The 22330-nt window shown below is 38.2% G+C and overlaps 1 protein-coding gene across 2 annotated transcripts in view; it reads left to right on the top strand.

Annotated features, from left to right (window-relative positions):
• The window catches only part of NRDC (nardilysin convertase), a 113541-nt gene that overhangs the window by 85794 nt on the left and 5417 nt on the right, over positions 1-22330 (top strand). For both annotated transcript variants that reach the window (XM_040231137.1, XM_040231138.1), the window contains 8 exons: positions 8010-8114; positions 12327-12450; positions 13003-13089; positions 14494-14613; positions 15374-15425; positions 16444-16594; positions 19919-20046; positions 21557-21719. In XM_040231137.1, coding sequence (XP_040087071.1) covers positions 8010-8114; positions 12327-12450; positions 13003-13089; positions 14494-14613; positions 15374-15425; positions 16444-16594; positions 19919-20046; positions 21557-21719 — 930 coding nt within the window. The remainder of the gene's footprint in view (positions 1-8009; positions 8115-12326; positions 12451-13002; positions 13090-14493; positions 14614-15373; positions 15426-16443; positions 16595-19918; positions 20047-21556; positions 21720-22330) is intronic.

The following is a 22330-nucleotide window of genomic DNA, read 5'->3' on the forward strand; positions in this document are numbered from 1 at the left end:
TAGTAACTTTGTAGGGTGACAGGTGGTAACTAGACTTACTATGGTGATCATTCTGTAGTATATGAAAATATGGACTCGCTATGTCAGACTCCTGAAACTAATATTATATATCAATCATACTTCAGGGGAAAAAAAAAATCTTACACACACACTATTAGTACTTTAGTGACTCATCAACATATGATTCAGGAGGGACAAAAAAGGCTAACAATACTTTTTCCCCATACTTTTTCTGTATTCTATTTTAATGTGATAATGTAGTAGTTAGCATATACCTATGATTTCTGATTTGATACATTCATGTCTCATTTCTCCTCCATGAATGTAGTAAGCTTTATTTCTCTTTCTGTCTTCTGTTCCATGAGAGAACAACCGGATTGTCTAGGAAAGGACTGGGCAATATAGTATTTTGGGAAAGAGTGTTCACTGCTGTGTTAAGAGGCCTGAGCTCTAGTGTTTATTCTGCCTGTCACTTATTGTGTGTTCTGGAGCAAGTCACCTAATTAATCTGAGTAATTTCCTCATTGTAAAATGTAGGAATAGAGCCACTTGGTATCTAAAGGCCATGTCAGTTTTTAAGATTCCATGCATTTGGGTGCTCAGAAAATACTTGAATTGGTTGTTTTCCTCTGCAAAAGTATTTCCATTTCATAGGTTATAGAACTTTTAGTCATTAGTTCAGTTTTATTTATTCATTTTTTTAATTAAATTTTTTTTTCCGATTTTGTTGTTGTTGTTCTTTTTTTAAAATTTATTTTAATTGGAGGCCAATTACTTTACAATATTGTGGTGGTTTTTGCCATACATCCAGATGAATCAGCCATGGGTATACCTGTGTTCCTCATCCTGACCTTCCCTCCCACCTTCCTTCCCATCCCATCCCTCAGGGTCATCCCAGTCCACCAGCCCTGAGCACCTTGTCTCATGCATCGAACCTGGACTGGCGATCTGTTTTACATATGATAATATACATGTTTCAATGCTTTTCTCTCAAATCATCCCACCCTCACCTTCTCCCACAGAGTCCAAAAGTCTGTTCTTTACATCTATGTCTCTTTTGCTGTCTTGCATATAGGGTCATCGTTACCATCTTTCTAAATTCCATATATATGCATTAGTATACTGTATTGGTGTTTTTCTTTCTGACTTACTTCGCTCTGTATAATAGGCTCCAGTTTCATCCACCTCATTTTAACTGATTCAAATGCATTCTTTTTCATAGCTGAGTAATATTCCATTGTGTATATGTACCACAGCTTTCTTATCCATTCATCTGCCGATGGGCATCTAGGTTGCTTCCATGTTCTGGCTATTGTAAACAGTGCTGTGATGAACATTGAGGTACACGTCTCTTTCAATTCTCAGTTCCTCCATGTGTATACCCAGCAGTGGGATTGCTGGGTTGTATGGCAGTTCTATTTCCAGTTTTTTAGGGAATCTCCACAATGTTGTCCATAGTGGCTATACTAGTTTGCATTCCCACCAACAATGTAAGAGGGTTCCTTTTTCTCTGCACCCTCTCCAGCATTTATTGTTTGTAGACTTTTGGATAGCAGCCATTCTGACCGGTGTGAGATGGTACCTCATTGTGGTTTTGATTTGCATTTCTCTGATAATGAGTGATGTTGAGCATCTTTTCATGTGTTTGTTAGCCATCTGTATGCCTTCTTTGGAGAAATGTCTGCTTAGTTCTTTGGCCCATTTTTTGATTGGGTCACTTATTTTTCTGGAATTGAGCTGCAGGAGTTGCTTGTATATTTTTGAGATTAATTCTTTGTCAGTTGCTTCATTTGCTATTATTTTCTCCCATTCTGAAGGCTGTCTTTTCACCTTGCTTATAGTTTCCTTCATTGTGCAAAAGCTTTTAAGTTTAATTAGGTACCATTTGTTTATTTTTGCTTTCTTTCCATTACTCTGGAAGGTGGGTCATAGATGATCCTGCTATGATTTACGTCAGAGAGTGTTTTGCCTATGTTTTCCTCTAGGAGTTTTATAGTTTCTGGTCTTAAATTTAGATCTTTGATCCATTTTGAGTTTATTTTTGTGTATGGTGTTAGAAAGTGTCCTGTTTCTGCTGCTGCTAAGTCGCTTCAGTCGTGTCCGACTCTGTGCGACCCCATAGACGGCAGCCCACCAGGCTCCCTTATCCCTGGGATTCTCTAGGCAAGAATACTGGAGTGGGTTGCCATTTCCTTCTCCAATGCATGAAAGTGAAAAGTGAAAGTGAAGTCGCTCAGTCGTGTCCAACTCTTAGCGACCCCGTGGACTATAGCCTACCAGGCTCCTCCATCCATGGGATTTTCCAGGCAAGAGTACTGGAGTGGGGTGCCATTGCCTTCTCCAAGAAAGTGTCCTAGTTTCATTCTTTTACAAGTGGTTGACCAGTTTTCCCAGCACGACTTGTTAAAGAGATTGTCTTTTCTCCATTCTATATTCTTGCCTCCTTTGTCAAAGATAAGGTGTCCATAGGTGCATGGATTTATCTCTGGGCTTTCTGTTTTGTTCCATTGATCTATGTTTCTGTCTTTGTATATTTTTGAGATTAATTCTCAGTACCATACTGTCTTCATGACTGTTGCTTTATAGTATAGCCTGAAGTCAGGCAGGTTGATTCCTCTAATTCCATTCTTCTTTCTTAAGATTGCTTTGGCTATTTGAGGTTTTTTGTATTTCCATACAAATTGTGAAATTATTTGTTCTAGTTCTGTGAAAAATACCATTGGTAGCTTGATAAGGATTGCATTGAATCTATAGATTGCTTTGGGTAGTATACTCATTTTCACTATATTGATTCTTCCAATCCATGAACATGGTATATTTCTTCATCTATTTGTGTCATCTTTTATTCCTTTCACCAGTTTTCTATATATAGGTCTTTTGTTTCTTTAGGTAGATTTATTCCTAAGTATTTTACTCTTTTTGTTGCAGTGGTAAATGGAATTGTTTCCTTAATTTCTCTTTCTGTTTTCTTATTGTTAGTGTATAGGAATGCAAGGGATTTCTATGTATTAATTTTACATCCTACAACTTTACCATATTCATTGATTAGCTCTGGTAATTTTCTGCTGGAGTCTTTAGGGTTTTCTATGTAGAGGATCATGTCATCTGCAAACAATGAGAGTTTTACTTCTTCTTTTCCAATCTGGATTCCTTTTATTTCTTTTTCTTCTCTGATTGCTGTGGCCAAAACTTCCAAAACTATGTTGAATAATAGTGGTGAGAGTGGCACGCTTGTCTTGTTCCTGACTTTAGGGGAAATGCTTTCAATTTTTTACCATTGGGGATAATGTTTGCTGTAGGTTAATCACATACGGTTTTTATTATGTTGAGGTACGTTCCTTCTATTCCTGCTTTCTGGAGGGTTTTTGTCATAAATGGATGTTGAATTTTGTCAAAGGCTTTTTCTACATCTATTGAGATAATCATGTGGTTTTCATCTTTCAATTTGTTGATGTGGTGTATCACATTGATTTGCGAATATTGGAGAATCCTTGCATCCCTGGGATAAAGCCCACTTGGTCATGATGTATGATCTTTTATATATGTTGTTGGATTCTGTTTGCTAGAATTTTGTTAAGGATTTTTGCATCTATGTTCATCAGTGATATTGGCCTGTAGTTTTCTTTTTTTTGTGGCATCTTTGTCTGGTTTTGGTATTAGGGTGATGGTGGCCTCATAGAATGAGTTTGGCAGTTTACCTTCCTCTGCAGTTTTCTGAAAGAGTTTGAGTAGGATAGGTGTTACCTCTTCTCTAAATTTTTGGTAGAATTCAGCTGTGAAGTCATCTGGTCCTGGGCTTTTGTTTGTTAGAAGATTTCTGATTACAGTTTCAATTTCTGTGCTTATGATGGGTCTGTTAAGATTTTCTGTTTCTTCCTGGTTCAGTTTTGGAAAATTATACTTTTCTAAGAATTTGTCCATTTCTTCCAAGTTGTCCATTTTTTTGGCATATAGTTGCTCATAGTAGTCTCTTATGATCCTTTGTATTTCTGTGTTGTCTGTTGTGATTTCTCCATTTTCATTTCTAACTTTGTTGATTTGATTCTTCTCTTTTTTTCTTGATGAGTCTGGCTAATGGTTTGTCTATTTTATTTATTTCTCAAAAAAACAGCTTTTAACTTTGTTGATTTGGGCTATGGTCTCCTTTGTTTCTTTTGTATTTATTTCTGCCCTAATTTTTATGATTTCTTTCCTTCCATTAACACTGGGGTACTTCATTTCTTCTTTTTCTAGTTGCTTTAGGTGTAGAGTTAAGTTATTTACTTGATTTCTCTCCTGTTTCTTAAGGTAGGCTTGTACTGCTATGAACCTTCCCCTTAGCACTGCTTTTACGGAATCCTATAGGTTTTGGGTTGTTGTGTTTTCATTTACATTCATTTCTATGCATGGTTTAATTTCTTCTGTGATTTGTTGGTTATTCAGAAGTGTGTTGTTTAGCTTCCATATGTTTGAGTGAACTCCGGAAGTTGGTGATGGACAGGGAGGCCTGGCATGCTGCGATTCGTGGAGTCGCAAAGAGTTGGACACGACTGAGCGACTGAACTGAACTGACATTTAATCTTATTGCATTGCTGCTACTGCTAAGTCAGTTCAGTCGTGTCTGACTCTGTACAACCCCATAGACGGCAGCCCACCAGGCTCCCCCGTCCCTGAGATTCTCCAGGCAAGAATACTGGAGTGGGTTGCCATTTCCTTCTCCAGTGCATGAAAGTGAAAAGTGAAAGTGAAGTCGCTCAGTTGTGTCCGACTCTTAGCGACCCCATGGACTGAAGCCCACCAGGCTCCTCTATCCAAGGGATTTTCCAGGCAAGAGTACTGGAGTGGGTTGCCATTGCCTAATCTTACTGTATTGTGATCAGAAAAGATGCTTGAGATTTTTCAGTTTTTTTTAACTTACCAGGGCTAGATTTATGGCCCAGGTGGTGATCTGTCCTGGAGAAGTTCTGTGTACACTTGAGAAAAAGGTGAAATTCATTGTTTTAGGGTGAGATGTCCTATAGGTATCAATTAGATCTAACTGGTCTATTGTATATCTACCCATAGGTGTGAATCGGATATTAAAGTCTCCCACTATTATTGTGTTATTGTTAATTTCCCCTTTCATACTTGTTAACATTTGCCTTACATATTGCGGTGCTCCTTTGTTGGGTGCATATATATTTATCACTGTTATATCTTCTTCTTGGATTGATCCTTTGATCATTACATAGTGTCCTTTGTCTCTCTTCACAGCCTTTATTTCAAAGTCTATTTTATCTGATATGAGTATTTCTACTCCTGCTTTCTTTTGGTCTCCATTTGTGTGAAGTATCTTTTTCCAGCCCTTCACTTTCAGTCTGTATGTGTCCCTAGATTTGAGGTGGGTCTCTTGTAGACAGCATATATATATAGGGGTCTTGTTTTTGTATCCATTCAGCCAGTCTTTGTCTTTTGGTTGAGGCATTCAACCTATTTACATTTAAGGTAATTATTGATAAGTATGATCCCATTGCCATTTACTTTCTTATCTTGGTTTCAAGTTTATACACCTTTTCTGTGTTTCCTGTTTAGAGAAGATCATTTACCATTTGCTGGAGAGCTGGTTTGGTGGTGCTGAATTCCCCTTAGCTTTTGCTTGTCTGTAAAGCTTTTGATTTTTCCTTCATATTTGAGTGAGATCCATGCTGGGTACAGTAATCTGGGTTGTAGTTTTTTCTCTTTTATCACTTTAAGTATGTCCTGCCATTCCCTTCTGGCCTGAAGAGTTTCTATTGCAAGATCAGCTGTTATCCTTACGGGAATCCCCTTGTGAGTTATTTGTTGTTTTTCCCTTGCTGCTTTTAATGTTTGTTCTTTGTGTTTTATCTTCGTTAATTTGATTAATATGTGTCTTGGGTGTTTCACCTTGGGTTTATCCTGTTTGGGACTCTCTGGGTTTCTTGGACTTGGGTGGCTATTTCCTTCCCCATTTTAGGGAAGTTTTCAACTATTATCTCCTCAACTATTTTCTCATGCCCTTTCTTTTTGTCTTCTTCTTCTGGGACTCCTATGATTTGAATGTTGGGGCATTTAACATTGTCCCAGAGGTCTCTGAGATTGTCCTCATTTCTTTTAATTCTTTTTTCTTTTTTTCCCTCTGCTTCATTTATTTCCACCACTCTATCTTCCACCTCACTTACCCTATCTTCTGCCTCAGTTATTCTACTGTTGGTTCCCTCCAGAGTGCTTTAGATCTCAGTTATTGCATTATTCATTATTGATTGACTCTTTTTTATTTCTTCTAGATCCTTGTGAAATTTTTCTTGCACCTTCTCAATCCTTGTCTCCAGACTGTTTATCTGTAACTCCATTTTGTTTACAAGATTTTGGATCATTTTTACTATCATTATTCTGAATCCTTTTTCAGGTAGACTCCCTATCTCCTCCTCTTTTGTTTGGTTTGGTGGGCTTTTATCATGTTCCTTTACCTGCTGAATATTTCTCTGCCTTTTCATCTTGTTTAGGTTGCTGTGTTTGAGGTGGCCTTTCCGAATTCTGGTAGTTTGTGGTTCCTCTTTATTGTGGAGGTTCCTCCCTGTGGGTGGGGTTGGATGAGTGGCTTGTCAAGGTTTCCTGGTTAGGGAAGCTTGCACATCAGTGTTCTGGTGGGTGGAGCTGGATCTCTTCTCTCTGAAGTGCAATGAAGTATCTGGTAGTGAGTCCAGGATCCTAGGATCCCAGGAAGACTTGGTTAGCAACTGGGAGTCTGCTTGCAGTTTGGTAGAGGATGCCATCTCTGGGGCTGAGTTTGCCCTTTGCCTTATGGCTCTGGCTGTTGCACGCCTGCCTCCCTGCCTCTGGCAGGGGGTGGGCCGGTGTGCTTCCAGCTATCTCTCCTTTGGTATTGGCTCTGTCCTTTGTTCTGTGAGCAGCCCAGCAGTGCCTTAGGTTAGACCTTTTCATGGGAAAGTTCTCTCTCTCTCTCTCCTCTTTTTTTTTTTTTTTTCCTCTCTCTCTGGCTATCCCCTGGTTTGGGTTGCTATCTCACGTTAGCTCCCTCAGATTGCCCTTATGGCATTCAGGCCCAGTCCTTACCCTAAGCAGTGCCGCCCGCACCTCCCTGTTCAGCCCCCGCTTGCTGGTGGCAGACGTGAGCATCTGGGCTACTGGGAGCTGCAGTTAAGCATGTAATCTGTGGGTTTTATTTATTTATTTTTTCCTCTCTGTTATTTTGCCCTCTGAGATTCCAAAACTCCCCAGAGACCTGCCGATGAGAAGATTTCCTGATGTTTGGAAACTTCTCCTCTTTTACAGCTCCCTCCTGGATGGGTCTCCATCCCTAACTCTTTTGTCTCTCTTTATCTTTTGTATTTTGTCTTACCTCCTTTCAAAGACAGTAGGCTGCCTTTCTGGGTGCCTGGTGTCCTCTGCCAGCATTCAGAAGTTGTTTTGTGGTATTTGCTCAGTGTTCAAATGATCTTTTGATGAATTTGTGGGGGAGAAAGTGGTCTCTTTGTCCTCCTCCTCTGCCATCTTAGGACTGCCCTCATTAGTTCAGTTTTAAATTGAGATAATATACTAGTTAATTTTACCATTTATATCAAGACTTTAATGACAAAATTTGATTTTTACCTTGATTTTGATTCATGCTTACAAATAGTTTTTAGGTTATAGTGCTGTAGTGATTAAATGATGAAGACCTTGTCTTTGGGCACTTCACAGTGCCCATTGTTAAAATTTGGGCCATTGTTAAAATTTCCAGTGTTAAAATTTCTCCCATGAAGATGCAGTGACATGATTAGAGCCTTGTGTGTTGTAGGGCTCAGGACGGGGGGTTGGTGGGGTGTTAGGATAAGCTACTTAAAGTGTTCTCTGGCTAATTTATGTTAGAATTCTGAACATCAAATCCTTAAGCTGCCATTATATCTGGTTGTATCTGTGGGAAACTTTCGGTTTCATCATTTAAAAAAAGAGCTAAGTATTTATAGTTTGTGGGAAATTAAGGATAGTAATGAGGATTTCTGGTATGAAATAATTTTACCTCTTTACAGACAGATCCAGTTGAGTATGTGGAAAACATGTGTGAAAACATGCAGCTGTACCCACTGCAGGACTTTCTCACTGGAGATCAGCTTCTCTTTGAATACAAGCCAGAAGTAAGGAGGTTTCCATCTCTAAACCTTACTTTTAGAGAAATAGGAGGGTGAGAAAGTGGAGAAAGGTACATAAGAACATGAGAATGGAGAAAATTAGGTTATGTTCAGTCAGGTTTTTGTTTAACTGAAGAAATATCAATAGTTTTGTGGATAATTTTTCATGATTCTTGTATATGACCATGCTTTAATATGATGAGAAAATCAAGTCCTCTCCTTAGGTACTGTTCTTACTATTTTTCAAGTGTTGAAACATATATTAAAGTCATTTCTAAGAATTATGTGCTTTAGGTGATAAACATACTTGCTTAGCTTGCCTTTTAATTCTGTTGAAGACTCTGTACAATTTTAATCATTTTGAGAATATGTACAAGAGAAATACAAGAATCCTTGATTTCAAAATATATGACTTATGTGTAATAAATATTACGCATAAATAGTTGGTTGGGGTCTTTCCTCCACTAGTCCTGGTAAATAAATCATTTCCCTCCATATGGGGTAGAGGTTCTCAACCAGGGGTGATTTTGTCCCCATGGGATATTTGTCATTGCCTGGGTACAAGGGAAACCATTCAGCATCACAGTAATCCCAGTCTGTGCTCCAACCACTGATGCCAAAGAAGCTGAAGTTGACCAGTTCTGTGAAAACTTACAACACTTCTAAAATTAGCACCAAAGATGTCCTTTTCATCATAGGGGATTGGAATGCAAAAGTAGGGAGTCAAGAGATACCCAGAATAACAGAAAAGTTTGCCCTTGAAGTACAAAATGAAGTAAGGCAAAGGCTAACAAAGTCTTGTCAAGAAAGCACACTGGTCATTGCAAACACCCTTTCCAACAACCCAAAGACTACTCTGCACATGGATATCACCAGATTGGTCAGTACCAAAATCATATTGATTTATGTTCTTTGCAGCTAAAGATGGAGAAGCTGTAGATAGTCAGTAAAAACAAGACCTGGAGCTGACTGTGGCTCAAATCATGAGCTTCTTATTGCAAAATTCGGTTTAAATTGAAGAAAGTAGGGAAAATTGCCAGGCCATTCAGGTATGACCTAAGTCAAATCCCTTATGATTATATGGTGGAGGTAACTAATAGATTCAAGGGACTAGATCTGGTAGACAGAGTGACTGAAGAAATATGGATGGAGGTTCATAACATGGTATAGGAGGCAGTGACCAAAACCATGCCAAAGAAAAAAAAAATTCAAAAAGGTAAAGTCGTTGTCTGAAAAGGCTTTACAAAGAGCTGAGGAAAGAGAAGTGAAAGACAAGGGAAAAAGGGGAAAATGCAGCCAAAATAAATGCAGAGTTCTGGAGAACAACAAGGAGGGAATAAACCTTAAATGAACAATGCAAAGGAATAGAAGAAAACTATAGGATGAATAAGACTAGAGATCTCTTCAAGAAAATTGGAGATACCAGTGCAACATTTCATGTAGGGATAGGTAGGATAAAGGACGGAAATGGTAAGGACCTGAAAGAAGCAGAAGAGATTAAGAAGAGGTGGCAAGAATACACAGAAGAACTATACAAAATGGGTCTTAATGACCTGGATAACCAAGATGGTATGGTCACTCATCTAGAGCCAGACATCCTTGGCGGGTGAAGTCAAGTGGGCCTTAGGAAGCATCACTACGAACAAAGCTAGTGGAGGTGATGAAATTCCAGCTGAGCTATTTCAGATCCTAAAAGATGATGCTGTGAAAGTGCTACACACAACATACCAGCAAATTTGGAAAACTAAGCAGTGGCCATGTGACTGGAAAAGGTCAGTTTTCATTCCAGTCCCAAAGAATATTCAGTGTCAAAGAATATTCAGACTACCGTATAGTTGCTCATTTCACATACTAGCAAAGTGATGCTCAAAATCTTTCAAGCTAGCCTTCAGCTGTACATTAACTGAGAACTTCCAGATGTACAAACTAGGTTTAGAAAAGGCAGAGGAACCAGAGATCAAATTGCCAACGTTCATTAGATCATGGAGAAAGCAAGGGAATTATAAAAAAACATCTACTTCTGCTTCATGAAGACTGTGTTAATAAAGCCTTTGACTGTGTGGATCACAACAAACAGTGTAAAATTCTTAAAGAGATGGGAATATCAGACCACCATACCTGTCTCCTGAGAAACCTGTATGCAGGTCAAAAAGCAACATTTAGAACCAGACATAGAAAAACTGACTGGTTCAAAATTGGGAAATGAGTATGACTAGGCTGTATAGTGTCACCTTGCTTATTTAATTTCTATATCATGTGAAATGCTGGGCTGGGTGAATCACAAGCTGAAATCAGGATTGCCAGGAGAAATATTGGCAACCTCAGATATGCAGATGATACCACTCTCATGGCAGAAAACAAAGAGGAACCAAAGATCCTCTTGATTAGGGTGAAAGAGGAGTGAAAAAGCTGGCTTAAAACTCAATATTCAAAAAAATTAAGATCATGGCTTCCAGTCCCATCATTTCATGGCAAACAGAAGAGATAAAAGTGGAAACAGTGACAGATTTTATTTTCTTGGGCTCCAAAATCACTGCAGACGGTGACTGCAGCCAGAAAAGATGCTTGCTTCTTGGAAGGAAAGCTATGACAAATCTAGACAATATATTAAAAAGCAGACATCACTTTGTCAACAAAGTCAACTTACGGAAGTCAAAGCTATGTTTTTTCCAATAGTCACATGTGGATGTGAGAGTTGGACCATCAAGAAGGCTGATTGCTGAAGAATTTATGTTTTTGAATTGTGCTGGAAAAGACTCTTGAAAGCCCCTTGGACAGCAAGGAGATGAAACCAGTCAATCCTAAAGGAAATCAACCCTGAATATTCATTGGAAGTACTTATGCTGAAGCTGAAGCTCCAGTACGTTGGCCACCTGATATGAAGAACTGACTCATTGGAAAAGACCCTGATGCTGGGAAAGATTGAAGGCAAGAGGAGAAAGGGTTGACAGAAGATGAGATGGTTAGGTAGCATCACGGGCTCAATGGAATGAGTTGGAGCAAAGTCCAGGAGATAGTGGAGGACAAAGAAGCCTGGTGTGCTGCAGTCCATGGGGTTGCAAGGAGTTGGACACTACTTAGTGACTGAACAACAGCAACAAAGGGTACATTTCAGTTGTCACAGCTGGAGAGTGATCTTGGCATCTAGTGGGTAGAAGCCAGAGTTGTTGCTGAACATTTTACAATGCAGGAGATGGCACTCTACAACTAGAAATTATCTGGCCCCAAATGTTAATAGTACTGAGGTGAGAGACTCTGATGATGGTAGGTATTATAAAACTACTAATTTTAAAGAAGATAGGGAAAGGTAAAGGAAGAAGCAGTAACCACATATTCTTCTCATTTCCCTAGGATGATTGTGCCCGGTGGTCCAAGTATTTTTTTCTGAACCACTGTTAGTTGTTTTTTCCTCAAAGAAATGTTTTTAAGTAGTAGTTAGGGTTTCAAATCTAACCCACAAAAATCTTATGCTTAGTTCTTGTCATAGCTGAAGGATTATTGCAGGAGGCTCAACATTGAACCATTTTATTGATTCTTGTGTTTGAAGTAGTATAATACATGATAGTTAAGAGCATAGTTTTTGAAATTATGCACAAACTTGGTAGAACTCCACTTGTCACTTCTAGGTGTGTTGTTCTGTGCTGATTATATAATCTTTAATCTGAGCAAATTACTTAAACTGTAACCTCTGAGGCTGAGTGCTTTCTATAAAATAGGTCTGAAAAGTAAAGTGAAAGTATTAATTGATCAATCGTGTCTGACTCTTTGCAACCCTGTGGACTGTAGCCCACCTGGCTCCTCTGTCCATGGAATTATCCAGGCAAGAATACTGGAATGAGTATCCACTCCCTTCTCCAGGGGACCTTCCTGAACCAGGGAAAATAAGAGTTATTTTTAGGATTAAATGAAACACTACCTGGCACATAGTAAAAGCTTAGTAAATGGTAGCTCTTTTCACTGCTAGTCCTCTTATTAGGATTTGAGATGAGAACTGTTGGAGCATTCTGAAGAAAGATATTTGAAGCTGCTGATAGACTAATGAAGTTTTATCAATTAGGGTGGTCATGGACTATAGACAGTTTCATGAGCATTAAGGTGCTAGGATCTTGGGTGTCTAATGTAGTGTGGCTTTGCCTTTTTAACAGAGATGTATTAGATTGAAGTTATAATTGTTGCATATGTGTCTCCCCCCTCCACTTTGCCCTTGCCCCCAATTAGGTCATTGCTGAAGCCCTTAATCAGCTAGTTCCTCAAAAGGCAAATCTTGTTCTACTGTCTGGTGCTAATGAGGGAAAATGTGACCTCAAGGAGAAATGGTTTGGGACTCAGTATAGTATGGAAGGTAAAATATTTTTAAGTTGTCCTACATTTAGGTATATGAGTCACCTGGGAAGTTTTATTCCTTAATAGTTTGTCTGGTAGTTCCTGTGGGGAAAATGGTATTTTTTTTTTAAGAAGTTTACTTTGAAATGAAAATTATTTATATTACTTTGCTAGAAATTGTTTTCTGCAATGCTTATATCTATATTAGCTAGTGAGAAAATCCTGTTGTCTTGGTAGCCTGGGGCTATGTTTGGCTGTATTTTAGAAAAGTGCCCCCAGACTTGAGTGTGCATATGTATCACCTGGAGGTCTTGTTAAAATGTGGATTGTGAGTCAGTAACTCCAGAGTTGAGTCTGTGATTCTGTGTTTCTGATAAACTTTCCAGGTGATAACAGTGCTGATAAAACCACCCACTGAGTAGCAAGAGTTTGGAAACTCTGGTTATGTCACTTACAGTTTTCCTGAGAAAAAAGAATTGGTTAGTGAAGACCAGTTGTTGACTGGTTTGTTACTATGAGAATTCTGAACATTGCATTCTTTATTGGATCAGTTTGTCTTTTATCTCTACAGATATTGAAAACTCTTGGGCTGAACTGTGGAAGAGTGATTTTGAATTGAATCCAGATCTTCATCTTCCAGCTGAAAACAAGTACATAGGTCAGTGAAATATCAGTCATTATACATAATCCATCCATGTACTAATATTAAATAATACCTGTATAGTGTGTTTTACAAAGTATCCTTTGAATTCATATTTGAGTTTCCCAGTCATCTCTGGGATGAGCATTACAGTTTTCTTACTTTTCCAAACGATAAAACTGAAGCTCAGAAAAGCCATCTGGCTTGTCCTGGACTGTTCAGTTGGTGAATGCAGGAAAGAGGACATAAGCATAGATCCTGGGACTTTTTCTGGTCAATGATAGCTGATCCTTTCACATCAGTCCCTCTAGGTGTTGCCATTATCTTGTCTGATTATTCTAGAGGTTTTCAAACTACAGGTTGCCTTCCAGTGTAATGAATTGTGAAAGCGTTAAAAAAAATCAGAGTGGAAAATAGCAAAATGTTTCATTAAATAAAGAAAGGGTATTATTTTCAGAAGTTTTGTTCCCGGTAGGTATATGTGTGTGTTAACCTGTCTACTAGCTTACAATAAAAAACAGTTCTAACTGTGAGGAAGTCACTGGTCTAGGACAAATATAATTTACTCAGAATATCATTTTTCCCAGCAATTCTATTCCTAGGTATATACCCAAAAGAAAACATATTCAAACAAATGCATGTACATGCATGTTGATAGCAGCACTATTCACGAAAGGCAAAGGGTGGAAACAACTAGTGTTCATAATGAATGAATGGATAAACAAACTATGGCATATACATACAATGATGTACTATTCTGTCATAAAAAGAAATGAAGTACTGATATATGCTACAGTATGGATTAATTTTGAAAACATGGTAAATGAAAGAAGACAGACAAAAGCGGTTACGTGTATGATTCTTTTTACCTGAAATACCCAGAATAGGTAAATCCATACAGACACAGAACTTAGGTTGATGGTTACCAGTGGCAGTGGGGAGTGGGTAATGGGGAGCAACTGCTTAGTGGGTTTAGGGGTTTCCTGTTGGGTTGATGAAAATGTTTTGCAACTAGAAAGAAGTGGTAGTTGCACAGCATTGTGAGTATACTTAATTCCCTCGAATTGTTCACTTTAAAATGGTTAATTTGTTAACTTTCAAAAATATGTAAATTTGGTAAAATTCATTCTCATTCAAGAATGCATTCATAAATTGGTCTATACTATTATTTTGACCAAAAGTCCCTCTCACATTTAAGATTGGTCAGCTCTTGGGAAATAATAGATTTTCAGAGTTCATGTAGTTTAAGGCCAAGAGGACTTTCTTTTTAGTATTGTTCTACTAATTTACTGTACTCTAACATTTGAATTTGACATGTTTTTTGCCTCAAAAAAGAGTTACCTAGAGTTCTGAAACCAAGAACAGATTGATGAAAATTCTGTTGTGATAACTGACTGATTTATTACCTTTTGCTTTTGTTAGCCACGGATTTCATGTTGAAGGCTTTTGATTGTCCAGAGACAGAATACCCTGTTAAAATTGTGAATACTCCACAAGGTTGCCTGTGGTATAAGAAAGACAACAAATTCAAAATCCCCAAAGGTAAAATGTTTCCCTCCTTAAAAATAGTGAAATAAGTATAACCAATCTTTCTCCAGTTTCTCACAAACTTTTACCTCTTGTCTGTCACATCTTCCTTTCCTCTTCCCCTTCTACTTGAAGACCTATCGGATCTATACTGTGCTCCTGTGCTGTCACAGAAATTCTTATGTACACTACAGATTCCAGGGAATAAATAAGGATTCAAGCATAAAATGAAATTATTTTTTGATTTTTTTTCTCAGTTAAATGAATTTTGCATTTAATTCTATATGCATTTTTCCTGACCAAGACTATTGATAATAAGAGTATTCATAGGCCTCTCTGCATATCTGTCTATATATGTGGTTTTCCTATAGATTAAAGTGTGCCTTCTGGACACTATTTGGAATGGTAAATATACTTTATCAGGACGCTTACGGATAAAAATGTAATGAGGATTTAAGGATTAGTGGTTTATTTCAGAATTTTTAAAACATCATCATATTGGGGAAAACAACAGATGTACTAAATATTAAAGCATCTGCTACCATGCGGGAGACCCGGGTTTGATCCCTGGGTCGGGAGGATCCCCTGGAGAAGGAAATGGCAATCCACTCCAGTACTCTTGCCTGGAAAATCCCATGGACAGAGGAGCCTGGTAGGCTACAGTCCATGGGCTCACAAAGAGTTGGACACGACTGAGCGACTTCACTTTCACTTTCACTAACTATTTGAGGCCTCTGGCCATTAGTTTCTTATGTAGGGTCTTTTTTTCTTTCAGCATATATACGTTTCCATCTGATCTCACCTTTGATACAGAAGTCTGCAGCAAAGTAAGAAATTGTCCTCTTTTCTGAAAGATACATATATATATATATAAATTATTGAAAGACTTTTATTTCTGAATCATTGTATCATGCTCTTTGTCAGTACTTGAGCTGTGCTCATTTATGTGTTTTTTATGTACCCAAAACAAATTATCTGTGTGAATCACTAAGATGGAATTGTGGCTGCTCCGTCTCCAGCACTTATTTGTACTGGATTGAGAAAGTTCCTTAAAGATGAGCTTGGGTTAGCTTCCAGTATATAATGAGGACTAGTGTGGATCTGTTGACCTGTATTTTGAGACTGCCAAGTAGTCTGATTTTACTTCATTCTTAGGAAATTATTTACACGTTTATATAGATAGCTGTATTGTGGGAGGTCAGAGAGCCTAAAATGTACCTGAATCATAGGAGGTGCTCAGGAAATGTTACTACATTTCTTCCTTTCTTTTGCCCCTTAACCTGTAAAATCCAGCCTTAAACTGACAAACAGCACTAACATTATTAATATCCAGTTTAAAAAGTGCATTACAGGACTTCCCCGGCCATCCAGTGGTTAGGACTATGCGTTTCCAATGCATCAGTCTCTGGTTCGATTCCTAGTTGGGAAACTAAGATTCCACATGCCACATGGCCAAAAAAAAGAACATGACCCTCCTCTCTTCCCTCATTTTTAATTTGTTGGTCAGAAAACCTAGGCCACAGGGATAGCCAGAGCATTTGGGCCAGATGCTTTTCATGTATTTTACACTTATCCCATTGTGCAACATAAATATTATCATATTATATGTGTGCATGACATGAAAAAGATAGGGGAGCACTGCTGAAGGTGGGAGTTCTGTAATGCCCCTGTGAAACTGAGCCCTAGTAAGCTGTATTTACCTTTGAGCTCAATTAGTATATAGAGTTTACATTCTGGAGTAGTGAATTAACATCTTTATAAAAGTGAAGTTTCTTACTCTAAGTTGAAGGAAATTTGTCTATTTCTTGTCAGTTAATGATGCTATTTGCATTTTTATACTCTTAGTGTGGTCCTCTTTGATATCTTTGTCAATATCCTTACCCATAACCTTGCGGAACCAGCTTATGAAGCAGATGTGGCACAGCTGGAGTATAAGCTGGTCGCTGGAGAACATGGTTTAATTATTCGAGTGAAAGGATTCAACCACAAACTACCTGTAAGTACAGTGCTCTGATTTCTTTGCAGACAACTTTAAAATTTCATATTTGTTTGTTGTGCCTATAGCACCAAGCGTAGAGGTTTGTGCATGAGGTGCTGTATATGAAAAGAAATATGTATTTATGTAGATCATTAGGTTTTTTTGACTGATGGCAGGTATTCCAACTTTGGCCACATATAAGAGCAATATATATTCTTTAATTAATTGCATTTATTGGGCTTCCATGGTAGCTCCGCTGGTAACGAATCTGCCTGCAATGCAGGAGACCCTGGTTCGATTCCTGGGTGGGACAGATTCCCTAGAGAAGGGAACAGCTACCCACTCCAGTATTCTGGCCTGGAGATCATTATGGTTTTTTTGGCTGATGGCAGGTATTCTGACTTTGGCCACATATAAGAACAACATATATTCTTCAACTAATTACATTTATTAGTGTTCTATACATTAGTAATAGATACAGCACAGCCTGTGCTTCAGACTTGATTACACTTCTCTTTGCTGTCAATTTCTCTGCAGCCAACACTGGTATTTAGGACTTATTTGAGTGTAATTGGGCTGCCCTTGTGGCTCAGACAGTAAAGAGTCTGCCTGCAATGTGGGAGACCTAGATTCTGTCCCTGGGTTGGGGAGATCCCCTGGAGAAGGAAAATGCTACCCACTCCAGTATTCTGGCCTGGAGAATTCCGTGGACAGAGGAGCCTAGCGGGCTACAGTCCATGGGGTCACAAACAGTTGGACACGACTGAGTGACTAGCTCTTTCTTTGTTTTCTTTTTTGAGTGTAATTTCATGCCATAGTGCAAGGACAGATTTAAAACACCTGACATGTTCCCTGATGCCCTGACAAAGAGTAGAACTTAGATGTCTATGTTCTTTCTTCGTCTTCTTACAGTCTTTTCCATTGTTTCAAGTGTGTGTGTCTTGTTCCCTTCTAAGTTTATGACTCTTTAGAAACAGAGTTTATATCTTGTTAGTGATTTATCTTTTGGTAAAGAATATGTTTCAATGTCATCTGTCAGTACTTCATAAGTAAAGGAAGAAATACCAAGTACCAGGTAAAATAATGTACCCAACAACAAATTTTATATGTTGGTTTTTTGGGTAGAACATATATTAACATTTGGGGAATTGGGTTCATCTAAGAAAAAATCTGAAGGAGAGGACCTGGAAGTAATTAGACCTGTGCTAAGAGGTGATAGCCTCCATATCTTAGCAAAAACCCTAGAGAAGAGTATAGTTTTCTCCTTTATACCCTCTTACCTGTCAGTCTCCCCTGGGAACAAAAATTTTTCTTAGGAGGAGACCCATGGAATATTTTAGTAACCTTCAAAAGCGTAAATATAATATAGCTTAAAATCCAAACATACTAAAGCCAAATACAGTAGTTGTCATTTGGTAGGTATGTTTTGGAATTACCTGGAGAGCTTTTTAGAAATACAAACCATAGTATTTGAGGTTCTTCATTTATGAAGCTTCCCTAATGTAACATTAAAACTTGATATAAATACTATAAATACATATGTAAAACTAGAGATCATTTACACCTATGAAATACAGAGTCAAGCATTCTAAAAACTTGAAAGTTAAGTTCAAATATAACAAAAAGAATAATTCACCATGACCAGTGCCAGCAAAGCAAAGAGTTGGTTGTTCAGTTTTATGAAGCTGTTATAAATCATAACACAAGTCAGTTGAGAAACACTGTGTGAGTATAGTGATAATGAACATAGGTCATTATATCAAAAGTCAGCTGAGAAACACTGTGTGAATGTAGATAAACGCCTCCAAAATTATTTGATAAATTGGAGTTGTCATTCCTAATAAGTAGGAATGGAGGGAGGTCACTTAACCACAGTAAAAATCTTAATTAAAAGTACAATAGCAGGGAGAGGAGAGGGTGGGATGATTTGGGAGAATGGCATTGAAACATGTATACTATCATGCAAGAAGCAAAGTCCCAGTCTATGTCTGATGCAGGATACAGGATGCTTGGGGCTGGTGCATGGGGATGATCCAGAGAGATGATACGGGGTAGAAGGTGGGAGGGGGATTCAGGATTGGGAGCTCGCATACACCCATGGTGGATTCATGTCAATGTATGGCAAAACCAATACAGTATTGTAAAGTAAAATAAAGTAAAAATAAAATTTAAAAAAAAAAGTACAATAGCAGATGTTATACTAACTGATGAAATCCTGAACATTAAAATTAGGAACAAGCCAAGGATACCCACGATCACTTCTATTACTCGACATTATTTTTAGAGTTTCTGGTTACTATATTAAAGTGAAAAAATAACACCTGGAAGAGAAAAATCATTTTTCTTTGCAAGATACTACTAGAATTTTAAAAATAATTTGTGATGTGACTCATCATAAGACCAGTATATCAATGGCTCATTTCCCTATAGTGCAATAACCACTTAGAAATGGATGGGAAAAAATATGCCACTATAATATTGAGAACAATAATCAAATATGTAAGAATAAAGAAGAAAAGTATAGAACCTATCTAAAGAAAGCTATAAATCTTTTTGAAGCATATAAAAGACTTTAAGGGAGAAGACGCCACATGTTTCTGGATAGCACAGATTGATACAAAGTCATTATTTCCTAAATTATCTTCTCCCAGTTAAAATCAAATTTAGGGGCAGTGGAGACGCTAGATAAAATTATTTGTAAGTTTAATTGGAAGGAAAAAATGTTTTAAAATACCTCTGAAAATTATAAAAAAGAAAATTTATTCCTTCAGATTTTATAATTATTGAGAATTTTAGCTCCTAAAAATTCTTTGAGGGAGGGGCTTCTCTGGTGGCTCAGTGGGAAAGAATCTACCTGCCAATGCAGGAAACACCGGTTCAATCCTTGATCTGGGAAGATGCCACGTGTCCTGGAGCTTGTGTGCTACAACTGTTGAGACTGTGCTTAGAGCCCAGGAGACGCACCTGCTGAGCCCACATGCTGCAGCTACTGAAGCCCATGCATCCTCGGCTCTGTGCTCCACAACAAGAGAAGCCACCGCACTGAGAGGCTGACTCACGATAGGGAGAGAGTAGTCCCCACTCGTTGCAACTGGAGAAAAGCCTGCATAGCAGCGAAGACCCAGCACAGCCAAAAATAAAGAAATGAATCACGTAGCTAGGTGGTGTAGCCATGAGTTAGGGGAAAAAAAGATTCTTTGAGTCATTAGTACTTATGTCCCACACAGTGCCTATTTTATCATATTGAACCCCTGGTAGAAACCAATGGGAAACATTTTCCCCCTAAAAATCAGTGGATTTACATGTTTCTCCACTTAAGGTGTTTCTTTCTTTTCCTCTTAGCTATTGTTTCAGCTTATTATTGACTACTTAGCGGAGTTCAGTTCCACACCAGCTGTGTTTACAATGATAACTGAGCAATTGAAGAAGACCTACTTTAACATCCTCATCAAGCCTGAAACTCTGGCCAAGTGGGTATACATGGGATCAGCTTATATTTTGAAGGCCTAAAACTATTTGCCTTCCTTGGAATTAAGTGTGGGGAATGAGGCTGTTGTTTCAGTGCTAATTCAGATGTGATAGAATTGTGCTGTGTTTTAGGAAACTAGCCCATAGAGAGTTTCTAAACTCAATGTAAGTAATTATCGGTGAGGAGGACTGCAAGCAGTCTAGTATACTTAATTAGAGGCTAAAGGTTAAAGAGTGTTTTTTCCTAGTTTCTAAGTAAAACACAGTTCAAAAAGTGCTGACTTTGTTGTAGCTCAAAATTGCTTAGTGTATTGGATGTTATGATAAGTAGCTGAGTTAAATTGCCTAACAGGTCATTTATCTGACAACTGTAACTATCCAGAATTCAATCAGGTTGCAGAAGAGAGCAGAAACGCTTCTGGACAGTCTGTATGCTGATGCTTAAGCCCTCCGCTAATAGGCAATCGTCTTGGGCCTTTCACCAGAGCCTGTTCTTTAATCCAGGGCCAGCGGTAGCTTATAGGGTACCTTTGTGTGAATCAGAAAAAAGTACACTCTTGGAGTAAAAAGGCTCTGTCAGCAGGTAGAGCCTTTGTGGGAGTGGGGGGAAAAGTACCCTCTGAGCAGATATAGCCCTTTATGCACATGGCTTGCAAGCCCCTCCTTGACCTGTTTGCTGGGCATCTATAAATACCCTGCATTAGACATAGTATATAATGAGACCATAAATGGCCAAAATTCGAAAGCAGGGGAGGGAGTAGTTAAGAATCAGACATGTAATAACTGATAATCTGATCACAAAAAGTTATAAAAACTAGTAACCAAATATAAATGGGAAAGGAGAGTTGTCTGGAACTATTGATATGATGAAAAACAACCCCATATATCCTATAACTCCTGAATACTACTTTGTTAAAATGTGGTAGAGTAATAATACTTGTTTATTGAAGATTTGGTATGTGTTAGATCTAAGAACTTTAAGTGTATTTAATTCTCACCAAAACTGATAAGAGTATGGCATTTTTATTTACCTTGTTTTACAAATGAGATTGAGTTCACAAATGTTAGGTAACTTGGCCATATTTAATCAGCTTACTAAAAAAAAAAATAATAAATAGCTTACTGTGTGGGAGGGAGTTAGTCTGATTCTTGCCTAGAGCCAGTTATGCTGTATTGTCATTGTAGGTATGCATGATGGTCACTTCCAGTAATGAATAAATGCTAGTGAGATTTGAAATCAAAATAGTAATATTAAATTGGTTTGTGATTCATTTGGCAGCTTGTGTGAGATGTTTTATTTTGCAATTGAAACAGATAAGTTTTACCAATGAGCTAATAATCTTATATGCAGTTTTAAATGCTTTTTGGTGGTTATGACATTGTTTCCCTATCTTAAGTAGTGATAGAAATTGTCACTTTAAAGAAACACATCATCTATAGAAACTTAACCCAATCCTATACCTTAAGATTCATTTCTTACAGTAACACTTTTTTTTTTTCTGCTCTCTGTAGAGACGTTCGGCTTTTAATCCTGGAGTATTCCCGTTGGTCTATGATTGATAAGTATCGTGCTTTGATGGATGGCCTTTCCCTTGAGTCTCTGCTGAGCTTCGTCAGAGAATTCAAAGCCCAGCTCTTTGTTGAGGGCCTGGTACAAGGAAATGTCACAAGCACAGTGAGTGTCAGGGTTCTGTTGGTACAGGCCAGGTATGAATGCTGTTCTGTGTTCTGGAATTCTGTTAGTTCTTCCCTAAAGGGGAAGCTCTGGGGTTTTGGCAGGCCAGCATTGTCACAGTCTGTTTAGAAGGAACTTGGCCCTTTCAATGCGGAACAAGACCTTCTTATGAAAGAGACTACTGGTATTGGACCGAATTTTGAGTTAATGGGTTTGGTAAATACATGGTATTGGTTACATTTGTTGACGATTGTGGAAACTACAAACAGTTTAATTTAGAGATTAAAGTGGGAGCTGGGGAGGGCTGAGGGATGTACGTATATATACATCATTCCCTTAGTATCAAGTATATTCTGTTGCTCACTCTATGCCAGGCTCTGTATTAATATTAATAGATCCAGGTTTCTAAAACACAGCCTAATGGGGTAAACCAGACAACTAAGTTTGATCCCCCAGTAGGGAAAGTTTCACAGTGGACAGTAAACAGAGCACTAAGGGAGAACAGAAAAGGAGCCCCTTCAGTTGAGAGCCAGTTAGTATTCAACAAACAGAATCAGTATTGAATCAGTGAATGATAATCCCAGTGAATGAATGATCAGCATTTTGGGTGA

Source organism: Oryx dammah, unplaced genomic scaffold (genome assembly GCF_014754425.2).
Source record: "Oryx dammah isolate SB20612 unplaced genomic scaffold, SCBI_Odam_1.1 HiC_scaffold_28, whole genome shotgun sequence".
Lineage (NCBI taxonomy): Eukaryota > Metazoa > Chordata > Mammalia > Artiodactyla > Bovidae > Oryx > Oryx dammah.